Here is a 21,931-nt window from a genome sequence, read left to right as displayed (position 1 = left end):
CCACCCACTACGACTGCATGGATATCAGTTGTAATTTTCCAGCGAACCAGCTCCATCTTCCAGTATATTTTATCGCATTTTATCGTGGCATTAGGTACTGGAATATTGAATCTTATCCGATATATTTTATGTTTTGATGTGGGTACAAAGTTGTACAAGCTGAGGACGTTTTTGTGTCAGGATGGGAGACAAAGGATTTTCAGCGCTTCGTCTGATCTTTTGCCTCGCTTCTATTATTGTAACGCTGCACCTCGTTCATGGAGATCTGAGTTATTCTTTTCCAGAAGAGATGAAACGAGGAGCCGTTATCGGAAATATAGCAAAGGATCTCGGTCTTGATCTGAGGACCTTATCTTCCCGAAAGGCTCGTGTTGATTTTGAGGGAACGAGTAAGCGGTACTGTGACATGAATCTGAATACCGGGGATTTGGTCGCATCTGAGAGAATTGACAGAGAAAGTCTTTGTGGCAAAAAACCCTCTTGTGTTGTGAAAGTAGATCTGGTGTTAGAAAATCCGTTAGAGCTTCATCGTGTAAGTCTTCATATTCATGATGTAAACGACAACTCGCCAAAATTCCGAGAAAATTTGATTGAAATGGAAATAAGGGAGTCAGCAGACAAGGGGAACCGTTTCTCAATCGAGGAGGCCCATGATGCAGATATAGGTCAAAACGCTGTTCAGAGATACAACCTGCAGAAGAATGACAACTTTATTCTCGCTCAAGACAGTAACACAGTTGAACTCGTGTTGGAGAATAGACTAGACCGAGAGAAACAAAAAGAGCTGAATTTGCTTCTCACAGCTTTAGATGGTGGGTCTCCTCAGAGATCAGGTACTGTAGTCATACACGTCACTGTGCTGGATGCTAATGATAACGCCCCAGTGTTCAGCCAGGCCGTTTATAAAGCCAGTCTGCCTGAAAACTCTCCTCCAGATACCGTAGTGATTAAAGTTAGTGCTACTGACGCAGATGAAGGAGTGAATGGAGATGTGACCTTTTACTTCGGCCAGGTGTCTGATGAGGATGTCAATGCATTTTCTATTGATCCAAAAACGGGAGAAATTAGAGTAACTGGTGTGATAGACTTTGAGGACAGAAGCTCTTTTGAAATGAGAGTGCAAGCTAAAGATGGTTTAGGCCTAAACTCGTACGCCAAAGTCACAATAGACATTACCGACATTAATGACAATGCTCCAGTGATATATCTGAAATCACTGACTAACCCCATACCTGAGAACGTGTCACCTGGTACAGAGGTGGGCATCATTAACGTGCAGGACAGAGACTCTGAGAATAACAGACAGGTCCGCTGCTCCATTCAGCAAAATGTCCCTTTTAAATTAGTTCCTTCTGTTAAAAACTATTATTCTGTGGTGACCACAGGACAACTGGACCGTGAACTAGTGTCTGATTACAACATTACAATCACAGCCACTGACGAGGGCTCTCCACCTCTGTCCTCCTCTAAAACTGTTCAGTTATCTGTAGCTGACATCAACGACAACCCACCTGTGTTTGAGGAACAGTCCTACAGCGCATATGTGACAGAAAATAACAAACCTGGCTCCACTTTATGTTCCGTTAGTGCTCGAGACCCCGACTGGAGACAAAACGGTACAGTGATTTATTCTCTGTTACCTGGTGAGGTGAACGGTGCCCCGGTGTCCTCCTGTCTGTCTGTTAACGGAGACACGGGGGTAATCCACGCTGTGAGGTCGTTTGATTATGAACAGTTCAGGAGCTTTAAAGTCCACGTGATGGCCAGAGACAACGGTTCTCCTCCTCTGAGCAGCAACGTGACCGTCAGTGTCTTCATATCGGATGTGAACGACAACTCTCCTCAGATACTGTACCCCGGGCCGGAGGGCAACTCGTTCATGACCGAGCTTGTCCCCAAAGCTGCACACGGAGGCTCTCTGGTGTCCAAAGTGATAGCGGTGGACGCGGACTCCGGACAGAACGCCTGGCTGTCCTATCATATAGTCAAATCCACTGATCCCGGACTTTTCGCTATTGGTCTCCATAGCGGAGAGATCAGGACACAGCGGGACATTTCTGAATCTGACAGCATGAAACAGAACCTTATTGTGTCAGTGAAAGATAACGGACAGCCCTCTCTCTCTGCCACCTGTTCCATGTATTTACTTATTTCTGATAACTTGGCTGAGGTGCCAGAACTGAAGGATATTTCTTATGATGAGAAGAATTCCAAACTGACCTCTTATCTGATCATCGCGCTGGTTTCTGTCTCAACATTTTTTCTGACCTTCATTATCATCATTCTGGGTGTGAGGTTTTGTCGCAGGAGAAAGCCCAGACTGTTGTTTGACGGAGCAGTCGCCATCCCCAGCGCTTATCTCCCTCCTAATTACGCAGATGTTGACGGCACAGGAACTTTACGCAGCACTTACAATTATGACGCCTACCTGACAACAGGTTCTAGAACCAGTGACTTTAAGTTTGTGACATCATACAATGACAACACACTGCCTGCAGACCAGACTCTGAGGAAAAGTCCATCAGACTTTGCTGAGGCCTTTGGAGATTGTGATGGTTCTCCTGAGGTAGGAACAAGTGTCACATATAGTTTGACCCATTTCTGTTTCCACTTTAATGATTCAAGAAATATTTTTATAGGTATCTGAATTTGGTTTCTTTGTTTTCTTTCTATGTGTAGTGGTAGGAAATGATCAAAATAGTGTAACTGGCAACGACTGATGCTTGTTTGTTGAGTTGTTTAATGTCTGTTGTCTTGTGGCTCTCTTTATTTTTCCAAAATTCAGCAGTGTTGTGATTTTCGAAGTGAAGGTTTTGTCCAGCTCATGGAAAATGTCCTTTCATTTGTCATTACCTTCCAAACTACACCAGCAAATATTAACACATTTTTACCCATTATCTTCCGTTACCATGGAAGTTATCATTTGTTCCTAGATTGTGAAACGTGTATTTTCTTTCTTGTAGATTTCGCTCCGTACAACGTGGTCGTTAGCTTGATGGATTTTTTTGTTGTGCCTCATTTAACTAAGTTAATTATTAGGTATGACTCCTGACAAATGATGTGCGTTGGATAGGGAAACATGTTAGTTCTTTACTGTCTTTGTGAAATTACTTTGCTATTTATTCATCTAAACATACGCAACCAGTCCGTGATTCTCATACCTGCTCGTTTACATCTGAAACCGCGTGCCTTAAATGGTACTCCACAGTTCCTTCGACATTTTAACAGCACGGTGCAATGAGTGGTGATGTAGTCGTCTTAAATGAAGCTGTCATATCGCTGGCTTTTGTCAATCTGAAGCTTTCTATTTTTCGCCGTACAATGATTTATTTTCAGTCAGTAGTACATGTCACAGCTTTTAACCTATTAACACTATTAGTGGAAGTATGGCTCATAGTTCAGAGCTTGCCTACGGCTAATATCTCAGGTTTTAGAGTCAGTCAGTGTTTACTTTTGTTGACTTAATAGTGTAGTACCGTTGTAGCACTTACTCTTTTTGTGCTGTCAGCGCTGTCAAATCTCAAAGTATCTGTCCATGGTGCTGAAACAGTTCTCAGGCGCTCAAATATAAGAGCTACTAGAGACGGCTTATTTTTCCCTTTCTGCTATTTTGGATAGGTGTAGTCATTACCACGACTGATGTAACTACAAATGATAATGACAATATATATCAGTCGGTAATGAGTATTTTGAATTGTTAAGTTACCTGTCTCAGCCTTTTGCCTTAATATGAAACAGTTTGATGTTGCTGTGTGATTTTACAGTGTTTGTACATATTAGTGTTGCACTCCCATATTTATTGTTACTCCCTTTCTCAGGATAAAAATGTGATGTTTTCAATTTGGTTTGCTTTCAGTATACGAAACGTTTGACAAAAGTAAATTATTATTTAAAGTAAAACCGACAGTTGGTGTTTTGAGGGCCTTTGAAAACGACAAACAAACTTCACTGAGATCAGATAAATACCGGAATGAACAACACCTGAGACCTCTAAATCCATTTATAATTAATTGTTTGAAATAAATAGAATTACCATACAGCATTTGTGCGTTAACACATTTTGTATGCTGATGCATGTAAAAGTTAATTTTTTTCAGTCAGTAGGGATCGGCTGTATTTTTTGCGGTGTGCTTAACCGTTTATTTCTGTTGTGTTGTTAGATTTCTTGTAGTTCAGATCTGATTACAACGTGCTGACTGTTTATCTGTATTGTTAGATAGCAAAACTGGCAAGTTTCATCCGCAAAATCCTGAAATAGTCACATTCAGTCAGCTTTTTGCATTTTTCATCTAGCATGAACAGAGACTTTGTAAAGAATATTTCATTAAACGGTTTGAAGATAAACAGCGACTCATGGTGTCGCTGTTGACCGATAGAAAATGAACATACACCACTCCACCCACTAGGTCTGCATGGATATCAGTTGTAATTTTCCAGCGAACCAACTAAACCCTCTAATATCTTTAATCGTGTTTCATTGTGGCATTAGGTATAGAAATATCGAATCGTTTCTGATTTATTTTATTTTTTCCTCTGGACACCAAGTCGTGCAAGCTGATGACACGTTTTGTGTCAGGATGGGAGACAAAAGATTTTCAGCGCTTCGTCTGATGTTTTGCTTCGCTTCCTTTATTGTATCGCTGCACCTCGTTTATGGAGATCTGAGTTTTTCTATTCCAGAAGAGATGAAACGAGAGTCTGTTATTGGAAATATAGCCAAAGACCTTGGAGTTGATCCAAGGACCTTAGCTTTACGACAGGCCCGTGTTGATTTTGGTGGAGGTCGGAAAAGGTACTGTGACATTAAGCTGAATACCGGGGATTTGATCGCATCCGAGAGAATTGACAGAGAAAGTCTTTGTGGCAAGAAACCATCGTGCGTATTAAAAGTCGACCTGGTGTTAGAAAATCCATTAGAGCTTCATCGTGTAAGTCTTCATATTCAAGATGTTAACGACAATTCGCCGCAGTTCAACGATAATTTGATTGAAATGGAAATAAGGGAGTCAGCAGACAAGGGGAATCGCTTCTCAATCGAGGAGGCCCATGATGCAGATATAGGTCAAAACGCTGTTCAGAGATACAACCTACAAAAAAATGACAACTTTATTCTCGCTGTTGATAGTAACAAGGTTGAACTCGTGTTGGAGAATACACTTGATCGAGAGAAACAAAAAGAGCTGAATTTGCTTCTCACAGCTTTAGATGGTGGGTCTCCTCAGAGATCAGGTACTGTAGTCATACACGTCACTGTGCTGGATGCTAATGATAACGCCCCAGTGTTCAGCCAGGCCGTTTATAAAGCCAGTCTGCCTGAAAACTCTCCTCCAGATACCGTAGTGATTAAAGTTAGTGCTACTGACGCAGATGAAGGGGTGAATGGAGATGTGACATATCAGTTTGGCCATGTCTCTGATGAAGATGTAAATGTGTTTTCTATTGATCCAAAAACGGGAGAAATTAGAGTAACTGGTGTGATAGACTTCGAAGAAAGGAGCTCTTTTGAGACGAGAGTGAAAGCTAAAGATGGTTTGGGGCTGACATCGTACGCCAAAGTTATAATAGATGTTACTGATATAAATGATAATGCTCCAGTGATATATCTGAAATCACTGTCGAACCCCATACCTGAGAACGTGTCACCTGGTACAGAGGTGGGCATCATTAATGTGCAGGACAGAGACTCGGAGACAAACGGACAGGTCCGCTGCTCCATTCAGCAAAATGTCCCTTTTAAATTAGTTTCCTCCATTAAAAGCTACTTTACTCTGGTGACCACAGGGCAACTGGACCGTGAACTAGTGTCTGATTACAACATTACAATCACAGCCACTGACGAGGGCTCTCCACCTCTGTCCTCCTCTAAAACTGTTCAGTTATCTGTAGCTGACATCAACGACAACCCACCTGTGTTTGAGGAACAGTCCTACAGCGCATATGTGACAGAAAATAACAAACCTGGCTCCACTTTATGTTCCGTTAGTGCTCGAGACCCCGACTGGAGACAAAACGGTACAGTGATTTATTCTCTGTTACCTGGTGAGGTCAACGGTGCCCCGGTGTCCTCCTATCTGTCTGTTAACGGAGACACGGGGGTGATCCACGCTGTGAGGTCGTTTGATTATGAACAGTTCAGGAGCTTTAAAGTCCAAGTGATGGCCAGAGACAACGGTTCTCCTCCTCTGAGCAGCAACGTGACCGTCAGTGTCTTCATATCGGATGTGAATGACAACTCTCCTCAGATACTGTACCCCGGTCCGGAGGGCAACTCGTTCATGACCGAGCTGGTCCCCAAAGCTGCACACGGAGGCTCTCTGGTGTCCAAAGTGATAGCGGTGGACGCGGACTCCGGACAGAACGCCTGGCTGTCCTATCATATAGTCAAATCCACTGATCCGGGACTTTTCAGTATTGGTCTCCACAGCGGAGAGATCAGGACACAGCGGGACATTTCTGAATCTGACAGCATGAAACAGAATCTTATTGTGTCAGTGAAAGATAACGGACAGCCCTCTCTCTCTGCCACCTGTTCCATGTATTTACTTATTTCTGATAACTTGGCTGAGGTGCCAGAACTGAAGGATATTTCTTATGATGAGAAGAATTCAAAACTGACTTCTTACCTGATCATCGCGCTGGTTTCTGTCTCAACATTTTTCCTCACCTTCATTATCATCATTCTGGGTGTGAGGTTTTGTCGCAGGAGAAAGCCCAGACTGTTGTTTGACGGAGCAGTCGCCATCCCCAGCGCTTATCTCCCTCCTAATTACGCAGATGTTGAGGGCACAGGAACTTTACGCAGCACTTACAATTATGACGCCTACCTGACAACAGGTTCTAGAACCAGTGACTTTAAGTTTGTGACATCATACAATGACAACACACTGCCTGCAGACCAGACTCTGAGGAAAAGTCCTTCAGACTTTGCTGAAACATTTGGAAGTTGTGATGGTTCTCCTGAGGTAGGAACACATTACCTATAGTCTGTTCCAGATGTGTAAAACATCTTCAATATTTTGTATTACGTACATACACAGACACACACACCTGCAACCTGTCTCTGTTTAATCATGTGATTCCTCTTTATGTCCAGCTTGTGTCAACCAGGGGTACAACTTGTTTATTGTGGCTCCTTTCCTCTGTCCTTGGTGCTGAACAGTGATCTTCTGGTGCAGCTTTTGTGTCCCTTGAGCTCTGTCCTCTAATGTTGTCACTGTTTAGTCTCACATAGTTTAATTTTTTTGGATTGGTTATGACAGAAAATAGTCCACATTATTTAGGTTTCCTTTATTTTCATGTTTTAAATGTAATGGGGCTCCATTGTGATTGCAAGTTCTTATTTTACTGTTGAATGTTAAAGTAGATTACATAATGATGTTGTTTAAAGAGACATGACATTGGCCATTGATCAGGAAACTTGAAACAGAGTTATATGCAGATTTTAACCTGTCATTTTGTGAAAGTGATGCTGATGCATTTCAAGATTATTTGGAGCCCTCAGAGATAGGTGTGTGTGCTTTTTTTAAGCAACATCAATTATCAGAAGTGTTTTTGTTTTAAATAATTGTATAGTTCTCCTTTCAACCACTCTGTAGAATGTTAACTGGTACTGTTAATGGTGTCCTGATGATTATGGCACAGTAGTTTGTGGTTCAATACAGTTGGTAGAATGTGAGGATATACCTCCTTATTTTCTCGGCATATATATATATATATATATAAATGTTGTTGTCAAGCATATTCTTTTTAGATCAGTTCTGATTGGCCATGACTGTTTGACCCACCTGTATTGTTTCAGTACATTATTCATTTTTTTCCCCCACCAACAGTAGCACTATATGGTGCCACCTTCATGACAGTGGGAATATTTGCAGAATTTTCTCAAGACTCTTGTTGTAGATATAAAGTTAAATACTATCTACAACCAAATCATTTAATACCAATATAATATGTACCAACATTGCACTAAATTGTAGCCATATGCTCTCATACTGGTCTTAGCTGTTGCAGCAGATGCAAGCATGAATCACATAATTTAATTTTTGTCTCCAAAAAATATTTGAAATACTGGTAATTAATGTTAAAATGTAAAAAGCACTGTGAATACCTAATGACAATTATTAAGGCCTGGTTAGCCTGAAGTAATAGTATTTACAAAAAAGTATTTGGGAAAAATGATCTCATCAAGGATTAAAAATATTAAAATGTCATATCTTGGTCATGTCATCTGGCTCTAGCTTTTAAATCTTACTGTATTGTGCTGTAAAAGAGCCATGATCTTGATTGTTGATACATGAAATTATTTTGAGCAGGTTTTGTGCTTATTTCATTACAATGTCAATGAATGCCTGTCATGGCGCACAGATTAATCTTTTCTTTCCAATGTGTCATATTCCATATGATTGGACTGGAAAAGAGGATCATGTTTGCAACAAATGACTGACAAAAATGTATTTCTATGGATGAAGGTAATTGTCACAACAAAAAATCTAAGTAGAAGCATAAATCATACAAGTGTAGAGAGAGAGCCTGATTCCACCAGTTTACACTCATGAGCAAGCCAGTTAGCACAGATACCAAAAATCCAACCAATCTACATGCCAGTCTCCGTTCAGTATGTGTTCTCCTCAGTGGAGAGGGTATTACTCGAGTCTCCTTCCAGCTAATATCAGATGGCTTTCACAGCACACAATGCCATGTTTTAAGATATGATCCCTGTTTATCCCACACTCAAGTTCCCCTCCTTTAAATATTTCTCTGAATTTATGCAGAGGACTCCTTTGGTCATTAAGATTTGCTTCTTTTCCCTTGCTTTAAACATGTCTTTGCCTCTGATGTATCCAAATGAGACAGTGGTATTCAATGGCAGTATTGCTTACAAGATTGATTCCATGCAGCACCACTTTCTTATGAGTTCATTCCTCCTGTGAATTGAGGGTTATTTATTTCATGTGAGCACAACCATAGAAATACATCATCACTAGCTCTCCAAGATTTATAAACATATTACATAACACCACACCATAGTTTATCCATTTTAGCTCTCTGGTGAATATTTATACTTTCTACAAGTTTGAATATCTGTAATGTTCTAATATTGCCTTCATATCAGATTTTTAAATTTAAGCCTTTTTTATTCAACTTTATCCTTTTACACTCCTTATTCCACTCTAAAATGGCTGCTTCTGTCCATCTCTTCAGTAGTTTTGTGCATTCAGTTTCTCACTGATATCATTGCTTATGAAATTCTTCCTGGATGCTGAATTTGTAGAGTAATATTTTATTAATATAACCAGCGATTAAATGGTTTGAGGAGATTTAAAGAGGACTGATTTGCAGGTCGGCTACCAAATGTTTTTTTTTTTTTTTTTTTTTTTTTTTTTTTGCAACATCGACTACTAGTATTTTTAGGTGGTCTTGGCTTTCGTCCCTTTTTTTTATTCTGGTGTTTGTTATCTATAGTAAAACTGACATAGATATTGATGACTTGTTCATTTTTTGTGCGTGGATTTGTGTCAACATGCAATGAAATTAATGAGCAAGAAGATGCATTGTATGCATTTAGTGTTGACCTTTCACATGCAGAGATGAAATTGAACTCACAGTGTCGCTGTTCACCAGCAGAGGAAATACGCCTCCACCCCTTTGACATGCTTTGTTATTGCAGGTTTGGGCTTCTCCTTGTCAAATTGCACTCTTAGTCGACTATTCGCTACAAATAGGCATGTTTGCAAGTACAGCTGATGTGTGATTGTTATATTGGACCTCACATATTTTCGCGCGGGGGATGATTAGCACCATTCAGCGTTTTTGAGTTGACGTTTTTCTTCTATCCGTGACTCAGAATGGCACACAATGGATTTTCAGCGGTTGGCCTGGTTTACAGCTTTGCTTTCTTCCTTCAGCTGCTTCACACCGGCAGCGGAGACGTGAGCTATTCTATTCCAGAAGAACTGAAACTTGGATCTGTTTTAGGAAATATAGCAAAGGACCTCGGGCTGAACGTAGGGAAATTATCGGCTCGAAAGGCCCGCATTGACAGCGAATTGAACCGTAAACGGTACTGTGACATAAATCTTAACACTGGAGATTTGATTGTATCTGAAAGAATTGACCGAGAGGCGCTATGCGGCGAAAAGGCCTCATGTGTCCTTAAATTTGAGTTGATCTTAGAAGCTCCTCTTGAGTTGTACCGCATTTCACTCCAGATACATGATGTCAATGATAATCCCCCAGTGTTCGCTAAAGATGAAATCAGAATAGAAATCAATGAATTGGCTGTAAGGGGTTCCCGCTTCCGTGTTTTGGAGGCGCACGATCTTGATATTGGACAAAACGCTGTTCAGAGCTATGCATTACAAGCGAATAGTTATTTAGGGTTGAAAATTCAGTCAAAGTCAGATGGGAGTAAATTCGCAGAACTTGTGTTGGATAAGGAGTTAGACCGCGAGGAACAGCAGGAATTCAGATTACTGCTCACTGCACTAGATGGAGGCACCCCTCAAAGAACTGGCACTGCAACTGTGCAAGTCACTGTCCTGGATGCTAATGATAACGCTCCAGTGTTTAGCCAGGCCGTCTATGAAGCCATTCTTCCTGAAAACTCCCCTCTAGATACTGTTGTTCTGAAATTGGCTGCATCTGATGCAGATGAAGGTCTAAATGGTGAGGTGATTTATGAAATAAGTCGTATTTCAGAGACAGGTAGAAGAGTATTTTCTTTAAATCAAACCAGTGGAGAGATAAAAGTAATTGGGACTTTGGATTTCGAGGAAGAGTCAACGTATGAAATGCGCGTAGACGCCAAAGATAGATATGGCCTTACTTCAGATTCTAAAGTGATAATTAAAATCAATGATGTTAATGATAACCCACCTGAAATTAATTTAAAATCTCTTAATAACCCCGTACCCGAGAACGTGTCACCTGGTACAGAGGTGGGCATCATTAATGTGCAAGACAGAGACTCTGAGAATAACAGACAGGTCCGCTGCACCATTCAGCAAAATGTTCCTTTTAAATTAGTTCCTTCTATTAAAAACTATTATTCTCTGGTGACCACAGGACAGCTGGACCGTGAACTAGTGTCTGATTACAACATTACAATCACAGCCACTGACGAGGGCTCTCCACCTCTGTCCTCATCTAAAACTGTTCAGTTATCTGTAGCTGACATCAACGACAACCCACCTGTGTTTGAGGAACAGTCCTACAGCGCATATGTGACAGAAAATAACAAACCTGGCTCCACTTTATGTTCCGTCAGTGCTCGAGACCCCGACTGGAGACAAAACGGTACAGTGATTTATTCTCTGTTACCTGGTGAGGTGAACGGTGCCCCGGTGTCCTCCTATCTGTCTGTTAACGGAGACACGGGGGTGATCCACGCTGTGAGGTCGTTTGATTATGAACAGTTCAGGAGCTTTAAAGTCCACGTGATTGCCAGAGACAACGGTTCTCCTCCTCTGAGCAGCAACGTGACCGTCAGTGTCTTCATATCGGATGTAAACGACAACTCTCCTCAGATACTGTACCCCGGCCCGGAGGGCAACTCGTTCATGACCGAGCTGGTTCCCAAAGCTGCACACGGAGGCTCCCTGGTGTCCAAAGTGATAGCGGTGGACGCGGACTCCGGACAGAACGCCTGGCTGTCCTATCATATAGTCAAATCGAGTGATCCGGGACTTTTCACTATTGGTCTCCACAGCGGAGAGATCAGGACACAGCGGGACATTTCTGAATCTGACAGCATGAAACAGAATCTTATTGTGTCAGTGAAAGATAACGGACAGCCCTCTCTCTCTGCCACCTGTTCCATGTATTTACTTATTTCTGATAACTTGGCTGAGGTGCCAGAACTGAAGGATATTTCTTATGATGAGAAGAATTCAAAACTGACCTCTTACCTGATCATCGCGCTGGTTTCTGTGTCTACATTTTTCCTGACCTTCATTATCATCATCCTGGGTGTGAGGTTTTGTCGTAGGAGAAAGCCCAGACTGTTGTTTGACGGAGCAGTCGCCATCCCCAGCGCTTATCTCCCTCCTAATTACGCAGATGTTGACGGCACAGGAACTTTACGCAGCACTTACAATTATGACGCCTACCTGACAACAGGTTCTAGAACCAGTGACTTCAAATTTGTGACATCATACAATGACAACACACTGCCTGCAGACCAGACTCTGAGGGAAAGTCCATCAGACTTTGCTGAAGCGTTTGGTCAATCAGAAGAGTCTCCAGAGGTAGGCCTCAATGTATAATATATTTATATTTTCCTCAATCCGATCAGAGTTAAAAAGGTTGAGTTGGGCTGTTAGTCGATAATACTCAGTATTTTACATATGTGCAGGCTTGATTGGTAGTGCTGTAGCCTGACAGCAACAAGGTCCTCGGTTTTGTTTTATCGACTTGCTGTAGCATTTTCTGTGTGGAATGTGCATTTTTGCTTTGCATCCAAGGTCTGTATTCCTGCGGTTTCTCACAGTCCAAATGCACCAAGTTTAAGATGAATAGGAAATTCAACATTGCCTTAAGCTGTGAATTTGAATGTGACTGTGAATGTGTTTGTCTGCAGTATATTTGTTAGCATTATTAGATTGGTAAGTTTGCCAGAGTGTACAATGCATCTCACCGGGTGGGCTATGTGAACTGGCTCCAGTACTTCTCTATCGTAAACAGGTTAAACGGTCTAGGTAAAGGATTATTAGATTTGACCGCAAGAAATGGCTTTATATTAACATATGCCGTTGAGTGCCATAGTCTTTGGTCGTCTCAAGGGTCTCCTACAGAAAACTACACATCACGGAACTTAGATAATGCGAAAATTATATTTGGGTATTTTGTCTTTATCTGCGCAGGCACGTGATTTGAAAAATGTGAATATTTTTACTATCCTCTGTGATGTCTGTCGTATTGCTTGGACATGTGTGGTACAGCACCATATATTTGTCATTATTCAGGTGGACCCTGTTTCTCCTTGAACTTTAGATCCGACGACTTCTTTATCAAGCATTCAGTCAGCCGAAGTAGAGGTATCACCTCAGAGATGTTAAAATGATCAATTATAGTAACTCTGTTCAGACTCTGTCCATGGTACTGAATTGTATTTCCACCACTGCGCAGTTTGTAACCGTGCGTATTTAACAGAATTGACAAAACTGGCATAAAACACAAGTATCATATTAACGTTAGATTAAGGTTTTGCAGTTTTTTTTATTTATTTAATTATTTCTATAACGTATGGTAATCCTTGAGTCATTCATCTGTAATTTCCCAGGTGATCTCACAGTGTCGCTGCTTACTTTTAGATTTGAGGCAAGTTTTTCCTCCACCCACTGCAAGAGGGCAGTAATCCCAGCCTTAAAGCCAGTGCTGCCATTGTTGAGGGAGCGGCGTCGGTAAATGTTACCGTAAACATAACGTTACAAGTATATAAGCGACACCAGTGTTTTGCGTGACAGTTATTTTTGTTTGGAAGATATAATGGACCACAAAGGACAGTCGTTGCTGAGTTTTGTCTTCGGCTTTACTCTTTTTGTCCACATGACCACTGCAGACCTCAGCTATTCTGTTCCAGAGGAGATGAGGGCTGGATCCATTGTTGGAAATATTGCCAAGGATCTCGGACTTGAAGTAGGGAAATTATTCACTCGTAAAGCCCGTATTGATACCGAGGAAAGCTACCAGCATTATTGCGATATTGATCTAAAGACGGGAAATTTTGTCATCAACGAAAGGATTGATAGAGAGGAGCTGTGTGGGGAGAAGGTTTCGTGTATGCTTAAATTCGAATTAGTCCTAGAGAGCCCTTTAGAGCTGCACCGCATTTCAGTGCACATCCACGATATTAATGACAATTCGCCCGTTTTTCCAAAGGATACAGTAAAACTGGAAATTCGCGAATCAGCCATTAAAGGAGCTCGATATCGTGTCAACGAAGCACATGATGCGGACATTGGACAAAATCTAGTAAAACAATACAGTTTACAAAATAATGGACATTTTGTTTTATCTGTTCTAGACGATACCGATGGATCTAAAAGCGTCGAGTTGGTGTTAGATAAAGAGCTAGACCGTGAAAAAGAGCACGATTTGAATTTCATGCTGATCGCAGTTGATGGTGGCAGTCCACAAAGATCAGGAACTGCCATTATACACGTGACTGTGCTGGATGCTAATGATAACGCGCCGGTGTTTGACCGGGCCGTTTACAAAGCCAGTCTACACGAAAACGCTGCCCTTGATACTGTTGTTGTAGTCGTAAGTGCCAGTGATGCAGATGAAGGAATCAATGGGGAGGTGACATACGAATTTAGTCGAATTTCAGAAAAGGCTAAAAAGGTTTTCTCCCTGAATAGTAAAACTGGAGAAATAAAAGTCACAGGACCCCTTGATTTTGAGAGTAATTCTAAATATGAAATGCGCATCGATGCCAAAGATGGTTATGGACTTTCATCTGATTCTAAAGTCATGATTGATATCACTGATGTTAATGATAATGCTCCAGTGATATTTATGAAATCACTGATTAACGCCATACCCGAGAACGTGTCACCTGGTACAGAGGTGGGCATCATTAACGTGCAGGACAGAGACTCTGAAACAAACGGACAGGTCCGCTGCTCCATTCAGCAAAATGTCCCTTTTAAATTAGTTCCTTCTATTAAAAACTATTATTCTCTGGTGACCACAGGACAACTGGACCGTGAACTAGTGTCTGATTACAACATTACAATCACTGCTACTGACGAGGGCTTTCCACCTCTGTCCTCCTCTAAAACTGTTCAGTTATCTGTAGCTGACATCAACGACAACCCACCTGTGTTTGAGGAACAGTCCTACAGCGCATATGTGACAGAAAATAACAAACCTGGCTCCACTTTATGTTCCGTCAGTGCTCGAGACCCCGACTGGAGACAAAACGGTACAGTGATTTATTCTCTGTTACCTGGTGAGGTGAACGGTGCCCCGGTGTCCTCCTATCTGTCTGTTAACGGAGACACAGGGGTGATCCACGCTGTGAGGTCGTTTGATTATGAACAGTTCAGGAGCTTTAAAGTCCACGTGATGGCCAGAGACAACGGTTCTCCTCCTCTCAGCAGCAACGTGACCGTCAGTGTCTTCATATCGGATGTGAACGACAACTCTCCTCAGATACTGTACCCCGGTCCGGAGGGCAACTCCTTCATGACCGAGCTGGTCCCCAAAGCTGCACACGGAGGCTCTCTGGTGTCCAAAGTGATAGCGGTGGACGCGGACTCCGGACAGAATGCCTGGCTGTCCTATCATATAGTCAAATCGACTGATCCGGGACTTTTCACTATTGGTCTCCACAGCGGAGAGATCAGGACACAGCGGGACATTTCTGAATCTGACAGCATGAAACAGAATCTTATTGTGTCAGTGAAAGATAACGGACAGCCCTCTCTCTCTGCCACATGCTCCATGTATTTACTTATTTCTGATAACTTGGCTGAGGTGCCAGAACTGAAGGATATTTCTTATGATGAGAAGAATTCAAAACTGACCTCTTATCTGATCATCGCGCTGGTATCTGTGTCCACCTTTTTCCTGACTTTCATTATCATCATTCTGGGTGTGAGGTTTTGTCGCAGGAGAAAGCCCAGACTGTTGTTTGACGGAGCAGTCGCCATCCCCAGCGCTTATCTCCCTCCTAATTACGCAGATGTTGACGGCACAGGAACTTTACGCAGCACTTACAATTATGACGCCTACCTGACAACAGGTTCTAGAACCAGTGACTTTAAGTTTGTGACATCATACAATGACAACACACTGCCTGCAGACCAGACTCTGAGGAAAAGTCCATCAGACTTTGTTGAGGCGTTTCAAGATTCTTTTGAGCCCCTAGAGGTAGGCGCATGTGCTTATTTTAAGCAAAGTCAAATCCCTTACTATGTGTGTAGTTTCTCGTTGTTTTTATGCCCAAACATAGTCAAATCAGCTTTGGTCACATTACTGTAACATCATTATTATATTATGTATTAAATAGTTGTTTGTTGAGAGTGAAAAAGATGTGATTGGCCATCAGAAGTTTTAGTTACTACCAAACAAACCAAGAAATACCCCCCATCAATATTTAATATTTACGGCCCTACGCCATGGTGTGCGTTACATTGTACTATGATCCCTGTCCATGGTACTGAAACTAACTGAACCCTGAGAGATTCCCACTCTCGTCAGTGCTGTGCAACAAAAGCAGTTTAAGGAGATAAATAGGCCTTCACACTGACGTTTACAACAGAACACTCAATTATTATTTTTTTTTTTTTGTAATACCTGCACTTTGCTCACAGTGTCGCTGTCCACCAGCTTTACTTAATGGTTGTACATTATGTTATAATACACGGTTGCACATTTCCAAACCAGGACAGATTGTTCGTTGTTTAAAGCAGCGACGTCCCACCATTTTATAATTGAGTCACATATATTGTCTAAAGAGGATTACGATTGGCTAGTTGTTTTTATTTTCCAAGTCTTGGCTGTGGTGGATTCGCAAGTGGTCTAACAGGAGAATGGGATACAAAGAAATTTCGATGCTCGGCCTCGTTACCTTTCTGGCAGTATTTCTTCTGTCGCTGCGAACCGTTCGTGGAGATGTGGCTTATTCCTTTCCAGAGGAGATGAAACGCGGCTCGGTTGTTGGAAATATAGCGAAAGAGATAGGACTTGAGGTGGGCAAACTGTCTGCTCGAAAGGCTCGCATTGATGCAGACGGGAACAGTAAACGGTACTGTGACATTAATCTGAGCACTGGAGATATTGTCGCTGCTGACAGGATTGACAGAGAGGGGCTTTGTGGCAAAAAAGCATCTTGCCTCTTAAGGCAGGAGCTTGTTTTAGAGAACCCTTTAGAGCTGCACCGCATTAATATTCACGTTCAAGATATAAATGACAATTCACCACAGTTTAAAAAGAAAACGATCAAATTTGAAATTAGGGAATCGGCCGCTAAAGGAAGTCGCTATCGTTTAGATGAGGCCCACGATGCAGATGTCGGACAAAACGCTATCCAGGGCTATAGTATCGAGGCAAATGAAAACTTCAGGCTGAATGTTATTGCAAAAGGTGGAGGAGGAAAATACAGCGAGTTGGTTTTAGAGAAGGAGCTGGATAGAGAACAACAGCAGGAGCTAACGATTGTGCTTGTAGCAACAGACGGAGGCACACCCCAGAGATCAGGTACTGCAGTCATTCATGTCACTGTGCTGGATGCTAATGATAACGCCCCAGTATTCAGCCAGGCCATTTATAAAGCCAGTCTGCCTGAAAACTCTCCTGTAGATACAGTTGTGGTCACAGTGAGTGCAACTGATGCAGATGAGGGAGTCAATGGAGAGGTGACGTATGAATTTGATCACATTTCAGATGAAAGTAATAACGTGTTTTCTCTTGATCAAACAACTGGTGAAGTAAAAGTAAGTGGATCGATCGATTACGAGGAGTTATCGGCCTATGAAATGCAAATTACAGCAAAGGATGGTCTTGGATTAGTTTCATCTTGTACCTTAATAATTGACATCACAGATGTCAATGACAACGCCCCTTTTACATTCATTAAGTCATTGACAGATCCCATACCAGAAGATACGCCCCCAGGTACAGAGGTGGGCATCATTAACGTGCAGGATAGAGATTCAGAGACAAATGGACAGGTCCGCTGCTCCATTCAGCATAATGTTCCTTTTAAATTAGTTCCCTCAATTAAAAACTATTATTCTCTGGTGACCACAGGACAACTGGACCGTGAACTAGTGTCTGATTACAACATTACAATCACTGCCACTGACGAGGGCTCTCCACCTCTGTCCTCCTCTAAAACTGTTCAGTTATCTGTAGCTGACATCAACGACAACCCACCTGTGTTTGAGGAACAGTCCTACAGCGCATATGTGACAGAAAATAACAAACCTGGCTCCACTTTATGTTCCGTTAGTGCTCGAGACCCTGACTGGAGACAAAACGGTACAGTGATTTATTCTCTTTTACCTGGTGAGGTGAACGGTGCCCCGGTGTCCTCCTATCTGTCTGTTAACGGAGACACGGGGGTGATCCACGCTGTGAAGTCGTTTGATTATGAACAGTTCAGGAGCTGTAAAGTCTACGTGATGGCCAGAGACAACGGTTCTCCTCCTCTGAGCAGCAACGTGACCGTCAGTGTCTTTATATCGGATGTGAACGACAATTCTCCTCAGATACTGTACCCCGGCCCGGTGGGCAACTCGTTCATGACCGAGCTGGTCCCCAAAGCTGCACACGGTGGCTCTCTGGTGTCCAAAGTGATAGCGGTGGACGCGGACTCCGGACAGAACGCCTGGCTGTCCTATCATATAGTCAAATCGAGTGATCCGGGACTTTTCACTATTGGTCTCCACAGCGGAGAGATCAGGACACAGCGGGACATTTCTGAATCTGACAGCATGAAGCAGAACCTTATTGTGTCAGTGAAAGATAACGGACAGCCCTCTCTCTCTGCCACCTGTTCCATGTATTTACTTATTTCTGATAACTTGGCTGAGGTGCCAGAACTGAAGGATATTTCTTATGATGAGAAGAATTCCAAACTGACCTCTTACCTGATCATCGCGCTGGTTTCTGTGTCCACCTTTTTCCTGACCTTCATTATCATCATCCTGGGTGTGAGGTTTTGTCGCAGGAGAAAACCCAGACTGTTGTTTGACGGAGCAGTCGCCATCCCCAGCGCTTATCTCCCTCCTAATTACGCAGATGTTGACGGCACAGGAACTTTACGCAGCACTTACAATTATGACGCCTACCTGACAACAGGTTCTAGAACCAGTGACTTTAAGTTTGTGACATCATACAATGACAACACACTGCCTGCAGACCAGACTCTGAGGAAAAGTCCATCAGACTTTGCTGAAACATTCAGCAACTCAGAGGAGTCTCTAGAGGTAGGCCCATATAATTTTTTGATTGATGTTTAACTACATTCGTATTTTTAGATTTAACATACCAACTGCACCAGATTCTATACAGGTATTTGGATATTTAGATGGTCCTCTGGACTACTGTTCAGGTACCAGTTTACATATATCTCTTTGCTCTTATTATTTGGTTGTCCACAAAGTTATCATGTTGCGATGCAGATTGCGAATATGCTATCCACATTAACCTTAAAATCTATATCAATCTTTTTTAAATTTATGGTTTTTGAACAAAATGTGGGCAGTTCCCATCTGCCTGTCAGAGGCTGGATTGTTTAATCACTGGATATTTGGGTTTGAAATGAAGATGAGTTGGCGTAATTTGCATTAGCATGGTTGTGAGACTAAAGGAATGGTTTGTTTTCATGTGTTGGCATTGAAGACTCCACAGAAAATCACAATATTTATTGAAAAAGTATAATTCACCAATTCATTTTTTAACTTCAGTAATTTTCAAATAGTTGTTTTTGTGTTATTTATTTTACACATCCCATTTCAATTTTTTTTGTCCATGTTATATGTATTAAAAGATGTACTGGAGTCTAACCCTAAAGAATATCCTGATACAATTCCAAGAAAGAATAGAGTATTGTAATGCAGACAAATAAAATGATAGTCTTTCCTCTCATTGTTTATATCTGAAATATAGACATTTATCATTAACCATGTTGTTCCCTATAACATGGGGAAGTATTACACTTATGGCTAAGTTAATGCTGGCATTTCAACTTAAAGCCCTTACATGGAGAATTTGACATTTTATGACTATCTGACTCAAAGCGTTGTGATAGCAGTTGCATAAAAGTTCAGATATGATTTAATGATGACTGAAATGGTGTAGTTGCTGACACTGTGCTTAGTTTTGGCTGTTTCTTATTTGACTTAATGGTGTGATCTAAGAATCAAATATTTTTCATTACAGTCATACTGAGCAAGCACAGCATTATTTTGCACATCAGCTTTGAAATATGTTTGGTTGACACTTTCCTGTTCCATCTAGTGTATGTGTTTGTGTCCATAGTGGCTGAGAAGGAAAGGTGAAAGGTACAAAGCTGTATGAAATAATTTGTCTCTTGTTGAAAATAAACTGGGTCATTTATTTTCTCTGGTTCCTCTGTCACTTCAGTCATACATCATATTGTTGCAGATGCAATTAGCCAAAGTGGATTGCATTTTGACTGCTAGTATATTTGTTTGTCTGTCAGTGACTTTATGTTACAAATGAGTGGAGAGGCCTTAGTCTGGAGTCTGCAATGTTCTTATTCCTGCACGTTTTGCATTGAAATGTACCTTGGAACAGAGTAAACGAATTAAGAGCAACACATGCTGCATTTCAAAAGTGGGCTTTCAACCTTGAATTTCACTTGTTCTCATCTGGTGACTGGGTGGACTTTAAGGTACTACACACTGCTGTTGAAAAGATAAACTTAAAAAAAATTGTTTGATAGCACAATTTAGTGTGAGTTGGAGCATTTTACTTTGTTTCTCTTGGCAAATAACTCCAAGTCATATAAAAAAAGTTCTTACCTTGGTGCTTGGTGAGGCACAATATGACATGGCATCATTTAGGAATGAAAACTGTGAGTCACTGAATGGCGCAGGTGCTGTCAAACTAATGTCTTATAGTTTAGTACAATTTTTTATAAACTGTGCAGTTATAATGATACACCGCCATATCATCTATTAGGATGATTCTCAATTGTCTACACAGGGACCTTGTACATTGCTGCAGATTTTTATAAGAGAATACACAACTTAATACAGGAAAAGGAGGCCAATAGCTTAAACAGCATGAGGTGCTGAAATAATGAAGAGCTTGAGAAGCAGTAAAGTGTGCACACTGAGGAAATCCCTATGACTGAAATTTATTTCACCTAATTTTGGCATTATCAGCTGTATCTAAAGATATTAATACCTTTAAATCTAGTCATTACAGAGATTTAGGTTTCTTTTTTTGGTGTCTTGGGGGTGGAGTTTCATTCATTGTCACTCTTATTTCTCATAACTGAGGCTTTGACTTTCCATTATTGTTTAATGCTTTATGCTTTTGTATCAGATGTTTATTCTCAAGCACTGAGTTGGAAAATGTCTTTTCTTAGGCAAATGCATTAGTTACTTCATGATGAGGGACCTTGGCTCTTGGTGTATCATGCATTTCACGCACACAAAAGAATAATACATTTTTCTGGCTTTGAAGTTGCTGTCTATGAAATTAGATGTATTTGGTGTCAGTTGAGGTTCATCCTCTCCTTTCATAAAGTCACTAAATAGCTTCAATATCAGATTGGATACGAGTATTGTTATTGTGTAATGAATTAATGTTTAATTTTGGTATAATTTGTTTTCTAAATATAGGCCTATATTCAGTATGATAAGGATAATGATTTTTGTTGTGCTTTATTTATAAGGTGGTCTATTTAACAAGTTCAAACAAACGATTTATATTTGATTTTGGTATTTGTAATGGGATTGTGTGCTTGCTGTTCATTGTGTTTCATTGTTATTTAACCTCATGCTCTGTAGTTTTGGTTTCTAGCACAATTTTCTGTTGCATTTCTATGCACTTTGTTAGAGTCTCTGTGCACATTAGATCATCTTTAAACTAAACTGTGCTGGATTATTCACTTTTACAATAAATACTCAAATATAGCATTGAGTAGCATTGAGTAGAGGAGTACAGTGTCTTTTGCAGTAATACACACTGTATATTAAAGGTATTTGTTTTACAGACAGCTTATGAAGCTCCAACACTGGAGCCCCTACACAAAAAGCAGTCATATTACCGATAAGACAGTCACAACAGTTACTTTGTCATTTATAGTTGTAACTATGGCTAGTACACAATCTATATGGCAGTGTTGGAACAGTAATGAAATAATGACTGAATAGCAGTATCTTATGCCTTGGAATAGATAGTGAAGCTGTCGACTTGTTTCAGCTTACAGTGCTATAACGGATTG

General features: G+C 41.2%; 3 protein-coding genes across 9 annotated transcripts in view; all 3 read left to right on the top strand.

Annotated features, from left to right (window-relative positions):
- LOC108894499 (protocadherin gamma-A11-like) overlaps positions 1 to 21,931 on the top strand; it is a 45,823-nt gene that overhangs the window by 17,150 nt on the left and 6,742 nt on the right. The gene's annotated exons all lie outside the window — the stretch shown is intronic.
- Positions 57 to 16,217, top strand: LOC108894497 (protocadherin beta-15-like). 5 transcript variants are annotated; one of them, XM_051068233.1, is made up of 3 exons: positions 57 to 1,306; positions 10,986 to 11,974; positions 15,606 to 16,217. In XM_051068233.1, exons 1-3 carry the CDS (start codon positions 182 to 184, stop codon positions 15,985 to 15,987), a joined length of 2,496 nt encoding a protein of 831 aa, XP_050924190.1. In that variant the 5' UTR covers positions 57 to 181; the 3' UTR covers positions 15,988 to 16,217. The 5 variants fall into 5 exon arrangements, with proteins under 5 accessions (XP_050924190.1, XP_050924191.1, XP_050924192.1 ...); XM_051068234.1 differs by having other exon boundaries at positions 57 to 1,648; positions 11,328 to 11,395; positions 15,027 to 16,217; XM_051068235.1 differs by having other exon boundaries at positions 57 to 1,648; positions 11,328 to 11,974.
- LOC108894508 (protocadherin gamma-A4-like) lies at positions 4,407 to 19,251 on the top strand. 2 transcript variants are annotated; one of them, XM_051068231.1, is made up of 2 exons: positions 4,407 to 6,044; positions 18,021 to 19,249. In XM_051068231.1, the coding sequence occupies exons 1-2, from the start codon at positions 4,413 to 4,415 to the stop codon at positions 18,969 to 18,971; spliced, it is 2,583 nt and encodes an 860-aa protein (XP_050924188.1). In that variant the 5' UTR covers positions 4,407 to 4,412; the 3' UTR covers positions 18,972 to 19,249. The 2 variants fall into 2 exon arrangements, with proteins under 2 accessions (XP_050924188.1, XP_018548691.1); XM_018693175.2 differs by lacking the exon at positions 4,407 to 6,044 and having other exon boundaries at positions 16,340 to 19,251.

This window comes from Lates calcarifer, unplaced genomic scaffold (genome assembly GCF_001640805.2).
Source record: "Lates calcarifer isolate ASB-BC8 unplaced genomic scaffold, TLL_Latcal_v3 _unitig_358_quiver_876, whole genome shotgun sequence".
In the NCBI taxonomy this organism is placed as follows: domain Eukaryota; kingdom Metazoa; phylum Chordata; class Actinopteri; family Centropomidae; genus Lates; species Lates calcarifer.
The sequence above is the reverse complement of the archived record's forward strand: the minus strand, read 5'-3'. Positions and strand labels throughout refer to the sequence as shown.

Coding starts and splice junctions, on each gene's coding strand:
- LOC108894508 (XM_051068231.1), top strand. CDS start 4,413: ATGGATATCAGTTGTAATTTTCCAGCGAACCAACTAAACCCTCTAATA. Junction 6,045..18,020: donor ATTCTCTGTTACCTGGTGAG/GTCAACGGTGCC, acceptor TTACCTGGTGAG/GTGAACGGTGCCCCGGTGTC.
- LOC108894497 (XM_051068232.1), top strand. CDS start 9,846: ATGGCACACAATGGATTTTCAGCGGTTGGCCTGGTTTACAGCTTTGCT. Junction 11,396..15,026: donor GGGGTGATCCACGCTGTGAG/GTCGTTTGATTA, acceptor CCACGCTGTGAG/GTCGTTTGATTATGAACAGT.